The sequence below is a fragment of the Ambystoma mexicanum genome, chromosome 4p, assembly GCF_040938575.1.
Source record: "Ambystoma mexicanum isolate Mex_15411 chromosome 4p, UKY_AmexF1_1, whole genome shotgun sequence".
Classification (NCBI taxonomy): domain Eukaryota; kingdom Metazoa; phylum Chordata; class Amphibia; order Caudata; family Ambystomatidae; genus Ambystoma; species Ambystoma mexicanum.
Window position 1 is genome coordinate 359,591,732 of NC_090927.1, and position 24,300 is coordinate 359,616,031.

Here is a 24,300-nt window from a genome sequence, read left to right on the forward strand (position 1 = left end):
GACTGTAGGGCTACAGAAAACAGTCCCCAGGTGCAGGGGTTGCCAGGGAGGCAGTGCAGGCCTGCAACAGGCAGGGTTCGGGCCCGAGAACAGATGGGTGGCCAGGTAACCAGTGCAGTCTCAGTATCAGCCAGGAATTCAGCAGGGTAGAGGGTGTCAGGGGGAGAGAAAGCAGAAGCAAAGAGGAAGATTTTAAGGTGCTTCTGCAACCGAATATGGTTCTTCTCAAGTTTCAGGGAGGCAGGGAGGCTGTTCCAAAGGGAGGCCCCAGCCAAAACATGGGGCATGCTGCACGCATTTGTCCATTTGAACAAGCCCAAGCACAGGCAATACAGATAGCACAACAGCAAGGAGGGGTCACGATGCCGCTGCACTGGCAGCAGATGCAGCCTCACCTAGACCCATGCAGCAGGGACAGATGCCTTTGCAGTAGGGATCACCACATGTACCTGGGGTCCATAAACAGGGAAGCAGGGACCTCAGCAATGACACATACTCCAGCAGTAGCAGCAGGGAAGGGAGTACAGTGCTGCTGGGGCAGAACATGATTCCCCCTTACACCGGGGTAAGTGTAGTGGAGGGAAACCCTGTCTCCCCAGGGCAACACGCAACAATAGGGGGGGCCACAGAAGGCTTCAGTGTGTCCAGTCCTAGTAGTAACTGATGGCCCCGATGAGGAAAGCGAGGTAGCCGAGAAAATAGAACCCAGGGAATTTTCTTTACTTATAGTCACGGGTGTGACAAAATCCTGTATACAAGAAGGGGGATTCCCATTATCGAACAAGGTCATGGACACACAGGGCTTCTCTGGGGTGGTGGTCACGGTTCCACTCGCAAAAGATTTACCACTTACTAAAGGGACCAACACATCGTAGCTACACTATTGTAACACTCCCATGATATGATATGATATGGTATTTATAACGCACCTATACACAGGTGTTTCAAGGTGCAACGAGGCAAGGGAGGGGAACAGAGGGAAGACAGACAGCAATCCTACTAGGCCAGGTGTCATTCAGATCGCGCAAATGCATGCGAAGGGGAGGGAGGAGAAGTGCGGGGGTAGGGGGAGAGGACAGTGCAGTACACTGGATAAGAAAATAAATAAACAATAAGTAAAGTACGGCCAGCAGGTGGCAAGTGCAAGGGTAAATCCAGACATCAGGTGTCAAGTGCTGGTAGTGGGACTGTAGGGATACAGAAAACAGTCCCCAAGAGCGGGGTTTTCAGGAGGGCAGTGCAGGAGTGCAACTGGCGGGGGAGAGGACATGGGCCCGAGATCAAAGGGCGGCCAGGCAACCAGTGCAATGTCAGTGTCAGCCAGGAATGCAGCAAGGGAGAGGAGGAGAAAAAGCAGAAGCAAAGAGAAAGGTTTTGAGGTGCTTCCAGACCCGAAGATGATTCTCCTCAAGTTTCAGGGAGGCAGGAAGGCTGTTCCAGAGGGAGGCCCCAGCCGAAGAAAGAGATCTACCACAACTCGTTGCTTGGACAAGTGACTGACCCTGAGGGAGTTTGAGGCAGATGAGCGAAGAGCTCGAGAAGGAAAGTATTTAGGACGAGAGAGTTGAAGGTATTGAGGCCCCAGGCCCCAGAAGGCCTTGTGGACGATCAGAGGGTTTTGAACTTAATCCTCGCAGCCACAGGGAGCCAGTGCAGAGACTTCAGTCCTGGAGAGATGGGATCCCTGCGCTTGAGGCCAAGGACAAGTCTTGCAGTCCTGTTCTAGATAAGTTACAGAGGGCGGAGAGTAGAAGCAGGCAGATTTAGAAAGAGGCTGTTGCAATAGTACAGCCTAGAGAGAACCAGAGCTCTGGAGACAGTGAGCTTCTGGGGGAAGGAGAGGAAAGGAAGAATACATCTGAGGAGGTGCAGTTGGTAGTGTGACTTCCTAGAGACGTCAGAGATGTGATGAGAGAAGGAGAGTGTAGAGTCGAAGATGACCCCAAGGTTTTTAGCCTCACAGGTGGGAGCAGGAAGAGGGCCAAGAGAGGCCAGCCAGAGAGCTACAGGAAAGGAGGGAGCGGGTGTGCCAATGAGGAGAATCTCAGTCTTACTAGCATTAAGGCAGAGGTCATTGGCGGCACACCACTCCTGGATAGTAGACAGACAGTCAGAGATGAGGGAATTAGAGAAGGAGGCTGAGGGTAGCCTGAAAATGAGTTGGGTGTCATCCTCTTAACACTGAAAGTTGGGGCAGAGAGCGGCGATGCAGTGGGCCAGGAGTGCCAGGTATTGGTTGAACAGCCAGGGAGAGAGGGTAGACCCCTGGGGGACACCACAGGTAGAGAGAAAGATAGCGGTGAGGAAGGACCCAAGTTGGACCTGACAGGGTCGGTCGCAGAGGAAAGAAGTCAGCCACGCCAGAGCCTGACCGGTGATACCCAGGTTATCATGGCGATGGTTGAGCAGGATGGCATGGTTGACAGTATCAAAGGCAGAAGAGAGATCAAGCAGGATGAGGACGCAAGTGGTGTTAGAGTCAAGATTGGAGAGCAGGTCTTCACAGATGTTCAGGAGAGCAGTTTCGTGCATCTGGCAGCTCTGAAGCCAGACTGATGGTCATGGAGACAACCAACAGATTCATTGTGGAGATTAAGGTGAGAGATGGTCAGTTTCTCCAGGAGCTTGCCCAGGAAGGGAGAGATGGAGATTGGGCGATAGTTGGCCGGGCAGGAGGGGTTGGCAGTGGGTTTCTTAAGAAGAGGGTGCACAAGGGAGTGCTTCAGGGGGGATGGGAAGACTCCAGTGGCGAAGGAGTGATTGCAGAAATCAGCCAGGGCAGGAGCCAGGGAGTCGATGTGGTCCTTGATAGTTTTGGAGGAACAGGGGTGAACCTGTTTCGGCAAGACTTTCATAGTTGATTTCATCAACTGTTTCTTTCCTTCTCTTCCTTCACATCTGACCTCCACCTCACTCTTTCGTCCTGCCTCACGGCCATAAGAAATTGGATGTCATCCCACTTTCTTTTCCTCAATACTGACAAGACTGAGGTGCTTTTCTTCCCTCCTAACACTCTCTCCCCTTCTCCCCGTTCCTTCATCCACCTTCCAACCTCCCCATATCTTGCCATGCCCGTAATCTCGGCCTTCACCTCGACTCCACTCTCTCCTTCTCCAACCACATCCCTTTAACCTCTCGAGCCTGTCACCACCACCTCTATAAAATCTGCAAGGTCCACTCCTCTCTCACATTCCATGCTTCCAAACTCCTAATCTCCTCCCTTATTTTCTCCCGCCTCTTCTACTGCTCCTCTCTCCTCTTTGGACTCCCTGTCTCTCACCTAACTCCCTTAAAGTCCATCTACCACTCCTCTATCCGTACTCTGTCTCCTCGGCCCTCGTGACTCTATTTCTTCCTCTCTCTCTCTCTCTCTCTCTCTCTCTCTCTCTCTCTCTCTCTCTCAACTTGACTGGCTTCCCTTCCTCTCACAACTGAAACTTCAATTCCTCTGTCTTGTCTACAAATCTCTCCATGACCTGGCACCCCCCCTACCTTTCCTCCCTCCTCTCATTTTACTCCCCCTCCCAATCTCTCCGCTCAGCAAACCTCTACCTCCTCACTGTACCCCAGCGCCATGTGCCTCCTCACGCTTCCGCTCCTTCCAACTCTTGGCCCCCCTACACTGGAACTCCCTACCGCTCTCCATCCGCTCCACCCCTACCTACTCATCCTTCCACCACTCCCTGAAAGCCCATCTTCTTTACGCCCCCCTGACTTCCCTTCCCTACCTCTCCCCTCCTACCCTTGCCCTCCTCCTTTCCCCCATCCTCTCTCCTTCCCCTCTGACCTTAAATTGGTAATAAATACTACTTAAGGGCAATGAGGACACCAGATCACTCCCTCTTCCCTTCCCCTCTCAATCCTACGCCGTAACTCCCTTCACCTACCCCCTCTTTTATCCTCCCCCCACCGTCTCCCCCTTGTAAATAGTTCTACTTATTGTTCTAATGACTTGTTCATGTTTGTAAATATGCTTCTCTCACTTTTGTACTTGTTATTTTGTGAAGTAGTTTGGCTTAAAGCGCTATATAAATTCAAAAAACATAAACATAGATCGGACTTGTATAGAAACCCTGTCTGCGAAGAACAGGGGAAAGGCAGAGAAGGAGGGAGGAGAGGTGGCTGCAGAATGGCCAGAGGAAAGAGTAGGGAGTGGAGGAAAGGAGGGGAGAGGAGGAGAGAGAAGACAGGATGTCCTGAGTTTTAGAGATGAAGTGAGACGCCAGTGCCGTACAGAGGGCCTGGGAGGGGACAGGAAAGGTAGAGACTGCGGCAGGATTGGCCAGTTCCTTGCAGATTTTAAAGAGTTAAGCCAGGTTGTTAGATGCCGCAGAGACGCGGGCTTGGATATGCGCTGTCTTCATGGTTAGGACAGAGAGCCGGTATTGCCTTTGCAGCAGGCAGCAGGCCAGTTTGTCAGAGGATGTACATGAAGCACACCATTTCCTCTTGGCCTCCCTACACTTGCGTTTTAGGGTGACGAGGTCTGAGTCATACCAGGAGTTGCACTTGGCTTTGGGCTTCAGGCAGATTCTCATGACAGGGACATGATATCAGGAGTATCAGATATAGCAGAGTGGAAAGGGCTGTGTCAGGATGCAAGTCAGCCAAAGGGGCAAGGGGCTGAGAAGGTTGCGGCAAAATCCTCAGCTGACATGCGCTTCATGGGTCGGATGACCGAGAAGGTGGGTGGCAGTGATGAAAGTAGCTTGCCTGAGGGGTAGGGAGAGTGAAGTGGGAGGAGAGGAGAAAGTGATCACTCCAGGAGAGAGGAGTGGTGAGAGGGACAGAGAGGGTAAGGTCTGAGGAGATCAGAACATCAAGAGTGTACCCTGCTTAATGAGTCGGGCCAGAGGGGAGAATAGTGAGTGAGAGAGAGTCGAGAGGTCGCAAAAGAGTCCAGAAGGAAAACAGGAGGCATCCAGGTAGATGTTGAAGTCTCCAAGAAGGAGGAGTTGAGTAGTTGAAGCCAGGACTGAGGAGGAGAGGTCCGTCCACTCAGAGGAAGGATGAAATCTGACCAGGTGGCCGATAGATAGTAGCCACAGTAAGTGAATGGCTAGGGGAGAGAGAGAGCCTGCAGACAAGGCATTCAAAAGAGGAGTAGGCCTGCGTAGGAGTGAGAGAGGCAGGAATCCACTCGGGGAAGATCAGGGCTACTCCCCCACCAGAGCGGTTGGCCCTTGGTGGGGAGAGGATCTTGTAGTCGTCAGGTAAGAGCGAATCAAAGCTGGCAACAGAGCTGGCCATGAACCATGTTTTGGTGAGACTGAGGACATAAAGGTCAAGTTCTTCCAGAAGGCGGCACATATCAGAAGAGTGTTTGACGGCAGAGTGAAAGTTTAGAGTGGCAAGATGGAGAAGGTTGCCATCCTGGAAGGACTTCTGGGGAGGGGTACAGATCAGAGGTACGCCCTGCAGTGGTGTAGAAGGAGCCTGAGAGAGGGTAGAGAGGGAAAGGGACGGCAAGGTAACCAGGGAGGAGGCAGAAGGGGGAGACGAGGTAGTCAAGGAAAGGGGAGAGGGGACAGCAGGAGAAGAAAGGAAGTTGATGAGGCGCGGTAAGCGTCTATCAAAGAGGTGAAGGTTGGCCTGAGAGCCTTGGACCAGGACGGTCCCATTGGAGTAGACATTACTGATGACTTTAGAGGAAAGGAAGGATGCCAGGAGGGCGTCCCAGCGGGTGCCACCATTAATGGGAGAAGAGGAGAAAGGGGAGAGCACAGAGACTATATGAAGGGTCCCTAGGTCTGGCGAAGGCACGACAAAGAGGATGTTAGTGAGAGTTTCCTTGGAGGAGGCACTGGTGTAGGTGCTGCCGATAGGGAGGCGATAGGGAGGCCTGGGTTGTAGACCAGGATGTCCTTTTTAAACTTCTTCCTTCCAGATTTAGTGAGGAGAGCAGGATAGTCAATAGAGAAGCAGTTAGAAAAGATAGGAGATACAGAGAGCACCATATAGTAGGTGGAAGAGGGAGAGGGGGGAAGGGAGAGGGCAAGACACTACCGAAGGTCAGTGGAGTAGGCAGACCAGACTGAGGGAGGCAAGCAGGTTGCGCAATAGGACAGACGACAACACTCAAGATATGAGTTTGCAAAATGTGCCTGTTTGAGACAGGTAGGAGGGCACACTTAAGTTTGAGAATTCTAAAAAGGGGGAGAAAGGCCTGTTTTTTCACAATCACAAGGCCTGGGTTTTCCATCAACATACTAGGGAGAGATTTCCTCAGCAAGTTGAATGTCACCATGTTGTTCACAGAGTGTAACGCTCACCTGATTCCCGTAGAGGCGCCGGTCTTGACTGGGCGTATACCATATCTTCAAAGGTGATGTGTAACACACGGCTGGCTCTTTGGGTTGGACCTCTGTGCACTGTATGTCTGACTTGAAGGGTAAGATGTCTGCAGATAGAAAATATGGGATTAATGAACTGGGTTATTGAATGTCTCTCTCTTCTTCCCTTTCTCTTCTCCTGTAGAACCCCAAAGGTTAACGCTCTCACCTTAGGTAAGTGAACGCCGTGCTCTCCATCTGCCTCGGGGCAGGGTGCTGTAACCAGTTTCTTCACTGGATAAGAGGAGCAGGCCTCTTGACTTCAGAGGACTGCTGTCCGTCGTTTACTGCACGAACGGTAAGTTTCGAGTAATTCTAATGTCTTAAAAGTCTTTAGTAATGATGTCTCTTGTTTTGCAGGGTTCCGGCGATGGCGGATGACGGGCTGAAGTGAGTTGAAGATGGAGCCCGTGTGATGAATAGAAGCGCCTGGAAGCACGTAAGTAAGCGCTTGTTGCCTGCTTCACGATGCGCTCTAACTGTCTTTTTATTTTGCAGGTACAAGTTCGGAGCGGCTGCAGGGTGCCGGAATACCCACTGGGTTAGATGTGGAAAGGAGTAATGGCACGTGAGTATTAAAGTTCCCCAATGTCTTTAAACGCACCTTGTTTTGTCTTTCAGATGCGGGATGCAGCGCCGAAGGCCTCCGGAGCGTGCGAAGAGTTGGTAAGCTTTTGTCTTTCAGATGCCGGAATGCAGTGCGAAGACCTCCGGAGCACACGAAGAGTAGGTAAGCCTTTGTCTTTCAGATGCCGGAATGCAGCGCGAGGCGTTGGTGACAGCCGATGGACCAGGTAAGTGAAGCGCTGTCACTGAAGACCGTAATGCTAACCTGTTCTTTCTTGTCTTTATAGGTGTTGCTGAAGACTGGATTCAGGATGGTAAGCCTTTTTCCTTAGGCCCAGGATCAGATGCAGAAGACACGATGAGCGTTCTGCTGCAGAGGATGCAGAATAACGCAAAGCAAGATTCATCCATCGGGTGTGGTTTAAATAGCCTCCTGTAGTGCTTAGGTGTCTCCTTCCACAGCCACGCCTAGGTAAGAAAAGAGTTCCTGCTTTCCAGAAGAGTTCCAGTGTTCTGAACCTAGGGAGTGGCTCCTGCCCCACCCAACAGGAAAAGTAGTTCCAAACAGAAGAGGATCAGAGGCTCAACTGGCAGGCAAGTAAGCAGCATGGTCTGCTGCAGGTAAGTCCACCCAAGCATTATGAGCCTGGCGCTTCCAGCGCTGGGACTGGGCATATTTATGAGCCTGGTGCCACTGGCGCCAGGACTGGGTCCAAAAGGTCCCAATTGGGACTGGTTGGCACTCGGAACCTGGGTTATGGATCTGCTTCCAAGGGAGTTGGGAAAACCCTGACCTTTTGGAAGCAGAGATCATGACACAGAGAGATGGTTGGTATGCACAACACCAGGTGTCTACTACACCCAAATGGCTGCACTCTTATTAGCAGCACATGCTCAAAGCACATTGCGAAGCCAACCCATGTACCCAAGCATGTTTTTGTATGGAGCAGAGATGCTGCTGGGATGGGTCACGGGAATACAAGAGCAAGTGTTACGATTGGCATCAGAATTCTTCTTCAGACCACTGTGTCAAGGTGATGACATGAAAGGCACCACACTCGTGCTACAGTTAGAGGGGGTAGTAATATGTAAGGACATGGTTATCCTGTGTGGGACAGCCAATGACAATAATGAATGGCGCACAGTGCTCTGCATAGACCCAACATTAAATATAACGGGAGTAACAGATGAACAGCTGTTCTTCGACAAAGAGGAAGAGGGAGAGATGGTATTTCAGCTACAAATACATTGCCCAGTAAAAGTAGTGGAGAAGTGGGTACCAATACTGACCTCAAGAAGATCTCCGAACAATTATGGACCATGGTGCCCCATGACGTAGGAGTACTAAAAGGAGTGGGGGTGGTGAAAATAAAACTGAGCTAAACAATACCCATTGTCTAGAGAAGCGGATGAGGGAATATAAACAACCTTGCATGCCCTCTAGGAGCAGGGTTTCATACAAACTTCTTCCTGGCCTTGTAACACGGCCATATACTCGATAAAGAAATCCAAGGGTGGATCCTGGAGATTCATATAAGATTTGCGCCCCTTAAACGATGTTGTTGAGGACGAATTTCCAATAGTCCCAAACCCCACCACAATATTGTGTAACATCCCGACACAGGCAAGGTACTTCACAGAAATGAACTTGAAGAATACCTTCTTTTCCATTCCATTGCACCCCGATTCATGGTACTTGACAGAGTTTACGTATCAGGGAACGAGATTTGAATACACTAGACTTCCCCAGTGCTACTGCGAATCACCAAGTATTTTCAATAGAGTCATCCAAATGGACCTGAGCAATTTGCAAATGCCAGGCACAGTGATCCAATATGTTGATGACTTGTTGGTATGCATTGAGACAGAGGAAGAATGTAAGGCGGACTCAGTACACCTGCTGACATTACTGGCAGAGAAAGGGTACAAGGTGGATAAGGGAAACTACAATACTGCTAGGAGAAAGTAGTGTACCCTGGTCAAATAATATCCATTGAAGGGCGTAGGATAATACAAGAGCGGTGGAGGAAATTCACTGCACAGCACAGCCACGCTCAGTAAAAGAAATGCAGAAATTCCATGGATTTTTGACTACTCGACCTACACTAAGCCCTTGCGCTGCAGGCCTTAAAAGAAGCTCAGAAAAAGAAGAGGGTGTTTAAATGGACATCTGAAATGAGAGAACATTTCCCAGAATTTAAAGAAGCATTAGCACATGCACCAGTGCTGGCACCCCTAACTATAAGGACAAATTCCACTTGTCCTCCCACTCGGATGGTTCAGTAATGACGGTTGTCCTTACGCAAATGAAACCACAGGAGCACAAACCATTGGCCTACTACAGTGGCGTTTTGGACCCAGTAATGCAGGGACATTTTCCTGGCAAACAAGCACTTGCAGCGTTTGCCATAGAAAAGGCAGCGACAATCACAATGTGGTACCCTGGGTGCTGTATGTGGAGTACACGCTGTTCGCTCTTCTGAAAAAATCAAAAAACACCCTAATGACACAGAGGGCATTAGGGTACAAGGTGATATTAACAAACTCATAAATAGAGGTAGTGAGATGTCGTGTGGTAAACCCAGCAACATTTATAGCAGAACCTGCAGCTGAAGGGGAGTATATTCATGACTGTGTAGCACATATGGATCGAATGGAAGGAGACATACATGCTAAGGAAGAAGCAATAGAAGGAGCAGACATGGTATACATTGATGGGTCTTCAAGTATAGACCCCGAAATGGGCAGGAGACATACAAGGGCAGCTACATACATGGGGAATACTCTATGGGGAATATGTAACACAGTCTCAGATGTGATTACCATCACACTATACAGCACAAGCCACAGAGCTAGTTGCAATGATAAGTCCATAAAACATATTTACCGACTCTGCCTAAGTAACATCTACCATACATTCAGGATTCGCCCGATGGGAAAGGAGGGATTTCAGGAGAAGTGATGGCACACCAGTACAACATGATAAACTACTTGGGTAGTTGATAGAGGAATTAAAAGTGCTGGTGAAAGTGGCAATAATAAAATGTGCAGCCCATACAGGAGGACAAGAACGAAATAGCTTGTGAGCAGCCACAGAAGCATCATACTTACCGAAGCGAAGCAGGGTACTCTACAAGATGATGGCTGATGATGGCAGGGGAAAAGAGGAATGGGCAAGAAACGGAGAAGGAGGAAAGTTTTAGTGTGACACAAATTGTTCCGATTATAGAATTGCAAGGAGAGGCCCGAAGGACAAGAAGGACTTGTGGATACAAAGATGGTGTTCTCTTTCCCCAACAGACTTAATATGGAGGCAGAATAGTACAGGAAAACCAGTGATGCCTCGGAAATTGCTGAACTTAGCTCTCGAGCAATTGCATTTTCTGACCCATGCATCCAAAGAAAGTATAGCATCAGAGAAAAGTGAGGGATGGTATGTATGAAATATGCATCAGTGAGTAGCAGAGTTTATGGTGAACTGTGTGGTCTGTCAACAGTTTTTGTTTGGCCAAACATTAAAAACCATCTGAGGAATGATACCGCGTCCGGAAGGGTCCTTCCGGCACTTGCATATTGACTATGTTTATATGCAAGAAAGATACTTGTCTTATAAATACCTAATTGTTGTCGTCTGTGTCTTTTTGCGCTGGCTTGAGGCTGGGCCCTGTGCAAAGAATGACACGAAATCTCCGGCCAAATTCTTGGTAAGGGAAGTGTTTTCTAGGTGGGGAGTATGTGAAGAGATGTGATCGCACAATGGCCAGCATTTCACCAAAAACCTTTTTGAGGAGATTACACACCCTTTGGGGATAAAACACATCCTTTGCACAGTGTACTGGCTGCAAGTGAACATGATTGTTGAAAGGCTCAATGGCTTGCTTAAAGAACACTTAGCGATGCTAACCTCTTTTCTTTGCCAAAACTGGTTTTCTTGCCTCCCCCTTGCTCTTTTTGCCCTTCACAACTTTCCCAGTGTAGATCATCAGTTGACTCTGCATGAAGTATTAACAGGTAGGAGGATGCATGCGCCTGTCCCTCCTTTACGTTCAATTTTGGATGTTAACATTGCCCTGTATATGTGTATGTGTATATGTATATATATATATGTATATATATATATATATATTCAGTGAAAAAAACATTGTTAAAGGGACATTATGGTTAAGTTGCGCTACTAAAAACCTATGAAATTCCGTGAAAAAAACTTTGTTAAAGGAACAAAAACCTATGCAATTCAGTGAAATAAACGTTATTAAAGGGACGTTATGGTTCCACGTAAAACCGAAATACCCCTGAAATTCGCTAGTTATGTTAAGCTAAGCAACCATAACTCGTGCCACCACTGTGCACTGCTAAGACTAACACCCAGGACAAAAGGAAGTTATTTATTTTAGTTTTAAACAGGATGAAACCACTAACAAAACTAACTACTAAACTCCAAAAAAGACTTCTCAATAAACGGAATATTATCAAAAATAGCTTCTTAAACATCTGTGAAGGTGAATGGAGTCACACCACGGCCACAGAACCATATTTTAATGAAGAAGCAGATCAACAAAAGCAAACAAACCCAATTGCCATACATAGCAGTGGACGAGGGTATGAAAAACTTAATAACACCATTATGGAACAAGAAACTCTGCTCACAAAAATATTCCCAGAAAGCTCAGTATCACCTCCCCATTCTACACAACCAAACGTCCAGTCTACAAATGGCCGTGTACATCAATGTGTAACATTGCCAAAAAATATTTCAAATCTTTACACCAGTTCCTCAATCAGTATGTAAAAAGCAAAGTCAAATTCAAAATGAAACTACTACAAAATAGTGATGCCTGTCCAGTGCGCAAATACACAGGACTAAAAGGACATTCATTAGCTTGCATTTCAGGACCTATTTGCAAATGCACCTTCCATCATATCAAAATGGTATCAACACATCATTCAACTATAAGAAATTTAGTCCAAGCGAGCAGAGAGGAAATTAGAAAGCAGAAGAGTAGAGGGTAAGCGAAGCAAGGAGATTGTATGACCATCGGATGGACAGAAAAAGGGGAGCAGAAAAAGGAGAGAGAGGAGGAAGGGAGTAAGGTGAAAGAACATCAGGCAAAGGAATGCAAGGGTGTGAAAGTCCTGAGTCAGAAGAACTGGGATTTTGGAAAGGCGCCAGACCACATTGCAATACACTTGCTGGGGAGTTTTCAGGATAGGTTCCATCTAAAAGAAACCTGGAAAGAGCATGATAGAAAAGGCTAAAACATTTATGCCATCAACCTAGATAGAGATATAGATAGTAGGTGTTACCGATCCTTAGCAACTGACCTGAGATACAGGGAAGCCTGGGCTAGGCAGGTGGGAAGCCCTAGGGATTCTAAAGAGGGGCGGATTTTAGTATTACACATTTCAATTGCATACGGTCAAGATTCTGAATTGAGTTTTGCAAAATATAAACCCTTGAACCATTCTCAGAAGCTTGTGCCTTCTTAAGCTTATCTGTGGCATACCTCTAACGTAACAAGAGCCAGATTGAGAAATGAATAACCCTCCTGAATGCCTACACCTGCACCTTGCCCTAAGTTCCCCAAAATCCTTTTCAGTGTTCATATCATCATTCTTTCAGTCAACACAAGTTCTTTCAAGGTGCTACAGTGCGTCCACCTGCTCCATTAAGATGAACAAGGACTTGTTTGGAAATAAAGTGCTGCTCACATAATTGAACATATTAAAAAACATAACATTGCACTTGCAGTTGTCAAACTAATGAAACAATATGTTTTTACTGTGATGTACGCAAACTACATGCACAGTTTGCGAATCCAACATGGCGTCCATTTAAAAAGTTTGGACGCACCTCACATTTGTAATTGACCAAAGAGTGGGCCTGTATGATGTCCGCGAACATCAAAGTGCTCTCTGATTGCTCCAAGGCATCCGCGGACTCCGACTCCGAATCAGGATGTGAGTCCGCGGACCGGACCCAGATATCACTAATTTGTTTGTCCTACTTTTTGCCCATTTAAGAAAAACTACTGGACGGATTTATACCAAATTTGCAAAAGCACACTTTTGGACCAAGCAGCCGCTCCTGCAAATCCGTCAAGAGGTTTGGGCTGTAGGCACAAGCATAATTTTGTTTCCATTGTGTCTGAGCATTTCAAACATATTGGGACCCCCCATAGCTTCTCCCTGCCCCCGATGGACGACACCGCACCAAACATTGCAAAATCATTCCGAGGTGGCTATATACTTTTTTTTCAAAGTTTGGTGAGGATTTTGTTGTAAGGACGCCAAAGTTATAAAGCCACCCAAAAAGTGTTCTTTCTGTGAGTTGAGCAACGTAAGCAAGACTACAGTGCCGCTACCGCAGGCCCTGTAATATATATATGACAGATCATGTAGATTATACTTAAAGCTATGAAAAACAAGTCCTACATCAGGCATATTGACACCTTAATGCACTGACAACATATAGACTTACCATAGTAACCATACATTGTTAGTCCTACAGCAAGCTCCCCAACAATGATCCCTACTGTTTGCTTCCCTGGTTGCTTGTAGATCCTGTGCAGGCAAATTGACCACCTTCCTCCCACCCCTATTGTTAGCTCCCCACTTCTTAGTTTCTCTGCTCCTCTCTCCTTCTTCTTCTCCTTATGATTGTAAAGCACTCACGTGCTTCTTGAAGCTAGGTCCGCGCTCAATAAATACCATAATAAGGATAATAATAAAAGCTCCTTGTTTGTGTGCATCAATAAACTCTTTTGTCTATCTATAGTCTGTGAAGCTCCGAAGGACACCATCACATTGTATTCGATAAATTAGTGTATAACATGATTACCAGTGCACTTACCATGTAGTATTGTGAATTTGCCTGTTTGGCTTTCATTTTAGCATTAGCAAAGACTTTCCTCTGAACCATTATTTATTTTCTCAGGTCCTTATAAAACAGTGTTTTGTTTGTTTCAGCACCCAGTGTGTCATACTGAAGCTGGCTTGCTCTTTCAAGTAGAATTTCCTTTACTGTAATTGCAAAAATGTCTCAATGAAGGGCCTAAGTGTTTGCCCCTCTTTGAGCCTGAGCACCAGGGTGCTGTTTGCTCGCTCAATCACTAAAGTCTGGGGAAAGATCAAGGATTTGAGGAAGAATTCTATGGATTTTACGGATTTGGAGAAAGTGAGTAGGATGTCCCATTTCAGCACCTTTTGTGAAACCCACCACTTGAAGGTTACTTCTTCTGGTCTAACCTTGTTGCGCAAGTATCTGCTTGTTTACACTATTTAGCGGTCTGGACAGATGTTCAACTGTTTTCTCATGAGCTGTAATGTTTTTATCAGTACCATGGTATGTATATGATCAGTTTGGGGTTGTTAGGAGTTTCTCACACCATATATACTTTGGTCTCCACCTTGTTTGTACTTATTTGAATGGAAACCTGGTACATACTGTTCTTCATGAGAAAATATTGATGTGAGGCAGGGGAATCTGGATCTCCCCCATAGCCTTTTAGAAGGCAGGCCAGTCATTGTGGACATAAGGTCCACTTCTTCCTCCCTTTTAGAATACTTTCTCCTAGTTTTCTTAGTGGACGCTACTCTTATCCACCATTACTGCCAACTCTGCTATTCTAATGAATAATGCAAGGAGGGGGCTGGGGCTTTGCAGTTAGAAGTGTTTCTAAAAAGTGTAAACGAGCACTTGCATTTCAATGTATAAGATGTAGAGAGGGAACCTGATTTGTTTATTTTTCTGATGGGAAATGTGCTTCTCCATATTTCATTTGCACAGGCGCCTTTTAGCTGAAGCTGCTCTCCAGAAGCTGGATCTTCCTACTGCGGAGCAGGCGTTTGTGAGATGCAAAGATTATCAAGGTATTGAGTTTGTGAAGAGGCTTGGCAACCTGCAGAGTGAGTCCATGAAGCAGGCGGAAGTGGCTGCTTACTTTAGCAGGTTTGAAGAAGCTGAAAGGATGTATCTCGATATGGACAGAAGGTAAGCATGAATGCTGATAATATGCTGAATATTTGTAAAGTTGTATGTCATCTTGTTGAACGGGGGCACATATTCGTGTAAAGCAGTATTTGAGCTTCCCATGATTATAACAGTACTCCCACTGCAAGACGCTCTCCCAGCAGATCCCTCCTTTTTTCTCCACCCAGCATCAGTCGACTATACCTGAAATGCAGCAGCACAAGGTTGTGAATACCAGCTGGCATGTCTGCCTTTAATATCATAACGACTGTGTCTCCCAGACAACATAAGGCAATATCATATCGATATTTCCTTTGGTGACCCTTCATTGAAGACATATTAAATACCTGATGAAAAGTGCTTATTTGCTCGAACTGAAAAATGAAAATTCTAATGGATCTCATTTCCAATGCAGATTCTTTACCTTGGAAATTTCCCAGCTGCTAGACTAGAGCCACAGAATCAACGCTTACATGGTGACAGTGCCAGAGAGTGACACTTATGTTCCAGGCGATTTGCACGAGTGTTTCACGGCTCTAATCAGCAGTGATAGCCTAATAGGGTGTACGAGGCTTTACCTCACTTCTCCCTTATCATTTAGTACTCTTAGGACTTACACTTATATATTCAATTAAAACACTTTAGATAAGGTGAAAGCATGTATCACAACAAAACCCATTAAATTCGGCATTTCTTTGACGTGACGACAACTTTCACTCTGTGCTCCCTGTTGACGTTATCCATAATGCCATTGCTGATGCCATGTGCTAATGGGCAGAACAACTGCGGTGTGGGGGCACTCAGAGTTACTGGTGTCTTCACTTCCAACACCTGACAAATGTCATGGTTTTTGTTGCAGGAAATGCTTTCACGTATGCTGTCTCTTAACTAAAGGTTTTTTCTCTGCACTTTAAGAATTTTCTCACAGCCTTTGGACATGGCCACTGGCCACTTTACATTTATTATGATAAAAGACCAAAGGCCATTGGCCATGGCCGCCTTCTGCGACAGGGTGAAAGACAGAGACCCCCTGGCCACAGCTTTTGACTGTGATAAGACTGTGGATCACTGGCAGTGGGCTTAGCCCATAGATCCTCTCCCTTTTTAATAGTCAATAACCATGTCCCACTGCCCATGGGTTTTGGCCAAGATGCCTTTTGGGAGCACACGTGCTTTGTAAATGCATTTAGCGTAATATATATATCTATATATCTATATATATATATATAATTTTTGTTTTTCAATGAAAAAACTCTGTTAAAGTTATGGTTAAGTTGCACCAATAAAAACCTATGAAATTAAGTGAAAAAAGTTTTTAAAAGGACGTTATGGTTACAAGTAAAACCGAAACCCCCCAGAAATTCACCAGTTATGGTAAACTAAGCAACCATAACTCGCGCCACCACCGCTCACCGGTAAGACTAACACCCAGAACATCAAAGATGATATCACAAATGTCATTGACCATAACGTTCCTTTAACAACGTTTTTTCTTCGAATTTCATAGGTTTTTATGAATGAAAATGTTTCATGATGTTACATCACTGTATATAAGTTATTAATAATTCCTCTTTTAACATATATCAAAGAACTGTTAACCTCCTTTAACAAACATATTTTTGGCAACGCATACTGATGTGTCGTTATCAGCAGCGCATGCTGGGAATGCAAGTCATGGGTCGATTGCTTAGGGCATGAGACTCGACCATGACCCCAGCCCCACTGAAAGTGAGCGTCCCCCAGAAATGCAGTGACAATCTCCCCAATGAGAGTCAATAATGGACACACCCAAGGAGGGAATGAGACCAAGAGCAAGTGCGGGTGAAAGTAAAAAGTAAAGTTTTTCTTAAACCAAATTAGGGCAAGCAGAGAACTCTGCAAACTCTGAGAGCGCTCTGCCCAAACATCAGAAAAAGCACATTATATTACAAAATCACATCATCTTTGACGTATACTATATGGGATACATTGAATTGCGGTCATTGGACGAAGGGGACAGGACTGTATCCAGGCTGTAGGGGTGGTGGTCCCGGATTGGCTGGCCTGCAACTGATTACTTTGTGGAGCATGCGGTTCAGCTGGGCTCATCTGGGTTGGGTGCAGGGTCAGGCGATGTCCAAATCGTGAAGTTATAGACTTTCTAACATTTGCCCTTGTGGCCGCACATACCTTGAACATTATTTATATATTTTGACATATAAGAATGATATTACTAGTCGTTTGACCTAGACGATAAACGTGAGACTACATGGGTCCAGGTGCCTAATCTATTCACAATATTTCATTAACACATTCATCAAAACATTCCCTGAGATCCCATGAGAGAATGGTTGGTTTGTTAGCGTGAAGAGAATATATTGCCACACATGGGATTAGTGGTCTGGGGTGAGCTGGGGAGGCCCACAGATGGCATGCAACTGTTACATCAAAAGGAGGTGGGGTGAGGGGGCTTGTAGCCTATATTTCTTTAAATGGAGTCTAGGGGTGCTAGGCAGGTTTGCAGAGACATCGTGTGTCAGAGGGCAAGGGGGGCGGATACTCGGTGCGGGCTCAGCGGAAGGGTGAGACGTTACATGTGTTGCATTAGGAGATCAGTAAGACAAGAGCCTCTGGCCACCATACTATCATGAGGGGGAGGATGGTGGGGGCTGAGTGCGCGCTGTTGTGCACGGTGCTGTTGGAAAGGGGAGAGAAGTCCCTTTGGCTCATTGAGTTTGGCCAAGTTCAATCAGTGGGATTATGCGTAAACCTATGAATAGAATAAAAACATGTTATTGTCACTTCATTTACAACAAATAATAAGCAGGCTCTGATTACATTATGGCCTATGCCTTTGCATTTACCTTGGTCATCGTGCTGCAAACTGGTTCTATTTACATTAGCCTCGTGGCCTCGCCGTTGGTATTGTACACATGGGAGTCTTGTAGCATTTAGACATACTTATGCATGTGGACCATACATTTTGCATCATAACAAACGTGTCACCTTGTCATATGTTTGCGAGGATCTTTGGTAATGAGCGATGTGTAGTCAGCATTGTAAGACACCAGCATATGGAGCATCATTTCATGTTCATTGCAATTGATTTAGAAATGTTAATAAATGATCATTCTGTTATAACTCATAGAAATGGCCCCCTTGTACACAACCACAGGAGGGGATTTATAGCATTTACAGGGGGCATTAGCATCGTGGGTGAAACAGGATGGCACACAGTTGTGGGGTGTGTATCTGCTACATCAAAAGAGGTATGAGGTTGAGGGGTTATCCACAGTATATGTTTTAAGGGTAGGGTCTGCAAATGATGAGACATGTTTGTGGAGATAAATTGTTTTTTCCAAGCCCAAGCTCTTGCCCGGTCATTCACAGTCAGTGATGGACGGAGGAAGGCGAGAGATACAGTGTTTAACTTGTAGCTTGTTCGTGCCTAGTCTCCCGTGAGAACAGGGCTGCTGCAGGGACACATAGGGGAGGAGGTGGGAGAAATAGCTGGCTAACTTTGCACAGTGTCGGGGAGAGGTGCAGGCCTGCAGGAATGTCTTTGCTATGAGGCCTGCTTTAGCATGTACAAAATGGAGTCGGTGTTTAGTACAAAATGGAGTCAGTCATCGGCTCTCTTATTGAGCGTCGCATCCGTATGTGTCGCTCTACAGCTGTCTGGCACCTCAGGCCACAGGCGCATGGGAAGCAGCGGGGCGAGCATTGTATGCGAGTGGGTAGGAATGGAGGGGAGGGGGCCTAAATGTCCTTTCCTCCCATAGACCACCAAACCACCCTGTTATCCACTGCACCTACCCTGCATCCTAGTTCAGTGTCCATTATACCCAGGCATGGTATCTGTCAGAAGTAGTGACACTGACACAATGGATATAATTTGTAAAACAATTATTGAAAATGTTGGGGTTGGAGAAACTCCTAGTCTGCCATATAACTAAGATGGGAGTAGTGTCGACCATCAAACGATAAAAAAACAGTCTTAGTGGATTCTGTCAAATCAAAATGGCCTATGCTAACAAAAACCTAATGCCTGCCCTATCTCTTGTACAAAAAATGTAAAATGGAGAAAATGTATGTAAAAGGAAAAGTCAGTGTTCAAATGATGATGTGGTTGAACCAGCTCTCTTCCCCTAATTAGGCCTCATGGGGCAAGGCGATCCTTGTAGGCAGGATGACACACTCGGACTCGGCTTCCAACACAGTTCACAACAGTGGATCGAGGCCCACCTGGCCTTCCACGCTTAAAGTTCCTTTCTCTAACTTTCAAAATAATGTTTCAACCAAAACATTCACAAAGGTCCCCCTCTGCTGGGCTCAGACCTTTCACCATAGAGTAGGCCCCCCTCTGCTGGTTTCAGACCTCTTACGAGGGGACTCCCTTCCCCAAGCTTAATGTACTTCGGGTCTCCCTCAATTGGGCGTGGACCACTTTCGGCTGTCAAAGTCTTTCGAATGTGTATGGTTTTTCTTACTGACCACCGCAGGACCACTCTGACTCAAGGTTCACTATTTACTTTAACTCTTGCTGTTTTTTCACACTTTTGCTTTAAACAATGCACCTTTCACAGAGACTTTTGAATGTGTTACTTCTTTTCACCGGATCACTTTGTTACTTAGTATCGCTAATCTTGCAGCTGTATTTCACTTTAAAGTTCATTCAAGGGTCTGCCTTTCTTCCTGTCTCACCCACAGGCATGCAGCCTTTACTTGTGATATGATTTTGCTACTTCATTCACTTTAACACACACCCGTATCTCAGGTCGCTTGCTAACTCACCGGCTGTGTGCACTTCTTTTTTGTTTTGCGTTTTCCAATTTTTGAGTCAAGGTTCATACCACAGGCTTCAGGTCTCCTCCCCAACTCTGCCGTTCACCCGAGAGGGTTGCTGGCGTCCTCAAAACACTACTACTTCAGACAATCCTAAAAGTAGGATGGGGTAGATGAACAAAAGGGGGTAATACCACATCTCACCCACAGTCCCCGAAGACCCCTCACCCAGGTGAACCTCCTGCACTGGTCCACCCCCAAGAACTGTATCCAAAAGCGATGGCTGTGTCCTGGCCACCTGGATGACAAGTCACTGAGGACTAGCGGGTGAGATACCTGCTTGCAGCTCAGAAACTTTTCTCAGCAGAGGGCGCTGTGTGTCATCAACCTTGTGTCTTTCAAGGGCCTAAATCCTCCTCAAGTATGACATTGACGCTGGTATAAAAAGCATGCAACTCGCCTCTTGCTTCAGTTCCGTTTTTCCACACAGCTGCTTGAAACGGTTTTTCGCCTCGGTGTGTTCGATAACAACCTTCAAGAGATGTGCCGAGTGTTCAGTTTCGATGTCTATACCCGATCCTCGGGTATGTCTCTGGTATCGGGCCACATCGTTGATGACGATTGTGGCTCGTGCCATTCTATTTATTTTATTTTTATTTATTTGCATTTGTTGTACGCCCAGACCCTGCTGTATCACGGCGTAGTTAGACATCTTAGTAGTAGATCATTCAATTCACAGTACATATATATAACAAAAGGCACGTAAAATTACATAGTTACAAATGCATAAATTTACACAGATTATTAGAATTATTTACAAATGTGAGAGGTCTAGTATTGGTTGAATAGCCACATTTTTAGAAGTTTTTTGAAGCACTGGAGCGAATCTTTATTTTTGATATTTTTGATATTCAGAGGGAGGGGGTTCCAGTGTTTGGGGGCTCTGACTGGGAAACTACTTCCCCCCTGCTCTGGTTTTTTTGAACCGTGGGATCTCAAGGGACGAGTTATTATTAGATCTGAGAGTTCTGTTGGATTCTTTTTTTCTTATTGAATTATTAATATAAATGGGTGCATTCTTAGCAAGACAATTAGGGATGACACACAGTGCTTTGAATATAATTCTGGCCTTGATGGGTAGCCACTGGGCATCCCTTCTGATATTGCAGATATGGTGTGATTTTTTATTTTTTTATTTTTTTTTAGTCCCATGGCGTCTTGTAGAGCTTCATTTTGCATTAGTTGAAGTTTGGCTAGGTTGGCGTTGGAGGTGCCTAGAAGAAGTATATTGCTGTAGTCTAACTTTGATAAAAACGAATGCCCTGGCTAATGTAGCGCAATTTTTGGGCATGAGGAATTGGCGATTTAATGCGATTCGTTTGGAAGTGTAGGAGGTTGATGAGGAAAGAACATTTACATGCTTTGTCATGGTTAAGTTAGCATCTAGGTAAACGCCTAGCGTTTTTACCTGTTTCACTACTGGAATCAGGGTGCCATCGATTTTAATTGATGAGTAGTCCGAATGCAGGGCATTCATTTTTGTTGGGGAGCCCACAATGAGAATCTCTGTTTTCTCATCGTTTAGTCAGACTGTTTAGGGCCGTCCAGTTTCGTGTGATTACATAGATTTTGTTGATGATCTCGATGTCAGTCATAATTCCCTGTAATTGGTATGAGGATCTGGGTATCATCTGCGAAATTGGTGTACATGACGCCCATGGCATCCAGGGCTGAGAATAATAGCTTAGTATATGCATTATATAGGGTAGGCGACATGAACCTCTGGGAACCCCCATGGGGACTGGTATAGGGTCGGCCACCTCTTTACCAATAGACACTGTGGTCGTGCGCTCAGCTAGACAGGATTTCACTCAGAGGGGGGTCTCCTTGGAGAATGAAAAGTCATTAGCTAGTGTTGCACAGAGTTTATCATGATCCACTAGGTCAAATGCTGCAGATAAATCTAACGGCAATAGTATGCACTATTTGCTAGCGTCCCTAATGGTGTCCATCTGGATTTTCAAGTCGAGGAGTGCAGTTTCAGTGCTGTGGTTCGGCCAAAATCCCGACTGTCTGGCTCAGAGGAGTTGATTTTGTTTGAGGTGGGCTTGAACTTGGGTTTAGGCTATTTTATCTATAATCTTAAGCAGGAAAGGGACCGTGGTGATTGGTCGATAGTTTTTCGGGACTGTTGCGTCTAGGGTTGGTTTTTTCAGGAGTGGGGTAACCCATGCTTCTTTTATACTACCCGGGACAGTGTTCATGTTGAAGGAAGCATTGATGAGATTCGTAATGATAGAGGTGACAATGCGGGCACAAAGTTTAATTAAGTGGGCTGGGAACTTATCACCTTTACAGTTAGATGCTTTTAGTTTGGATATTGTTTTTAACTCAATGGGCCTCATCACAACCTCGGCGGTAACGACGGCGGATTAGCGCGGAGGCTATTAGCGCGACCGCCATAGCCCCTGGCACTAATAGCGCAGGATCACGAGTTTGGCGGACTTGGAAGTCCACATTCCCCATTGAGCCCATTCAGGAATGCCCCATTCCCCATTGGGCTCAATGGGGAAATTTCCCGCCGGCGGTATGAGCGCAAATTCTCGGCGGATTTCACGCCAGCTCAGAGCTGGGTTGAAATCCGCCGAGGCCCTGATTCGGCAGACCCTTAAATCCAGGGGTAATAGCGCTACCGCTGGATTTAAGAGTTACCGCCGAGGTCGTGATGAGGCCCTATGTCTTGGGTGACAGGAGTGAAGTGGAATAGCATATTGGTATTATCGTTCGATTTGTTAGGAGTGGTGGAGGCCGGGATGTTTTTCTCAGCTAAGACCTTTCTTTTTGTGATGATTTATTTTTGTAGTAACTCGATTTTGGATGCTAGTGTGATTTGGATCGTGGTGCACCACTCTTTACTAGAGTTAACCGGTGTAATGTGTGTGGGGTGGGATTTTCCAATTCTCTAAGGATGGTGAATAACTCCTTAGCGTTCTAAGAGGCATTGCTAATGCTTGTGTTCATAAGCATTAGCTTTATGGGTTAAGACTGCAGTTTTGTAGGTTTTATTGGCCGCTGTGAAGGCATTGGCAGAATCAGCAGTGGGGGATTTTTTGTTCATATGTTCCAGGGATCTTTAAATGCACCTAAGGGCAACTAGTTCGTCATTGAAACAGAAACTTCTTTGTTTATCGGGACGTCGTGATTTAGTTATCAAGGGTGCTAAGGCATCAATGGTGATGGTGAGGCACTTGTGGTAGATGTCTGCGAGGTGGCCTGGGTTGTCACTTGTGATAATATTGGAGGAGAGTGCTTCACTTAGTGTTAATGAGAGGTTGTCTGCTGATAGCTTCTAATGTTCCTTGTTTCATAAGAGTCCACTGTTTGAGTCTTGGGGGAGGCATTGCTCGTTGGTGATTACCGTGAAATTGACCCAATGGTGGTCAGTCCAATCGAGGGGAGCATTCGAGTCAATGGATACCTGGGAGTTAAGTGCGGGTACCCAGTTGAGTGTTCTACTCTTATTGTGTGTAGGAGCGTTCACCAAATTCATGTCTTTGAGAGCATCATCAAAGACGTTAGCTTTGAGGTCCTGCTTATCATTAAAACCTAGGTTGATATCACCAAGGATGATGCATCTAGTGTTAGGTTTGATATGGGGTGCTAGTAGAAGAGGGATATCAATGTCTGGGGGAGTTTTCTTATTGGGCGCTCTGTATATGACCAGAAAGTTGAATGTAGTATTGGGGTTGGATGTGAATTTGGCTAGGAGAAGTTTGTATCCTGCTATTTCCCTAATTTGCAGGCTAGTTTTAGCTATTATGGCTACGCCACCCCCTGTCCGTTGGACCTGTCAGACCTAATGATGCTGAAGTCTGGTGGGATGGCAAGAGCTAGTAGGGGGCCAGATGCTTGGTGCAGCCAAGATTCTGTTACCACTAAGATATCAAATTGTTGGTCAATGAGCATGGGCTCCGAGTGAACGGGCATTGATGAGGGCGCCTTTAATGTTGATTGAGGGTCCAGGCGGAGGTGGTATATTGGTATCTGGGATCCTTTGGTTTTGATGGATTGATTGACAGTAGCTTTAGGTAGTGTCTTCTGTTGTTTGAGGTTTGGGAGAGGGTTAATGGTAAGCAGCTTTTGGCTGGATAATGGCGGGTTGGAATTGAGATTGATTTGTTCGGAGTGTGTTCTTGAATAATTTAAATGGGAGTGTTTAGTCCTTGATCTAAGTCTTTTTAGTCTAGGTTTACCTTGACTAGGATATGAGACAGTTGAGACGCTATTGGTAGGCAGCTGGTCTCCGGTTCTCATGGGAATGATGGTAGCAGTCTCTAGGTTATTGGGGGGCTTAGTGGTATTTTGGATATTTGTAATGGGAAGGAAGGGTGGGGTGGTGGGCAGTTATGGGGTAGGGCAGAGGATGATGCCTATAGCAACCAGTTCTAGCGAGGCCCTGGGTAATGAATGCGGTACCTATACAGGACAGGCATTCCTTTATAATACAAAAAGGAAACATAGTGGCGAGTAGAAGGCCTTGCATAGTTGCCTATTAGGGGTATGTCTAGGCTGAATTAGCACTCTCGAGGGTTGCCTAGTGAGTGTCTACGATGAGGCTAAGCACTTGATTATTGGCTACTTAGTTTTGAAGCGGGGCTAATAGTTCTA

General features: G+C 46.0%; 1 protein-coding gene across 2 annotated transcripts in view; it reads left to right on the forward strand.

Annotated features, from left to right (window-relative positions):
* The window catches only part of WDR35 (WD repeat domain 35), a 1,418,193-nt gene that overhangs the window by 897,718 nt on the left and 496,175 nt on the right, over nucleotides 1–24,300 (forward strand). For both annotated transcript variants that reach the window (XM_069605912.1, XM_069605913.1), the window contains one exon: nucleotides 14,686–14,889. In XM_069605912.1, the coding sequence (XP_069462013.1) occupies nucleotides 14,686–14,889 (204 nt within the window). The remainder of the gene's footprint in view (nucleotides 1–14,685; nucleotides 14,890–24,300) is intronic.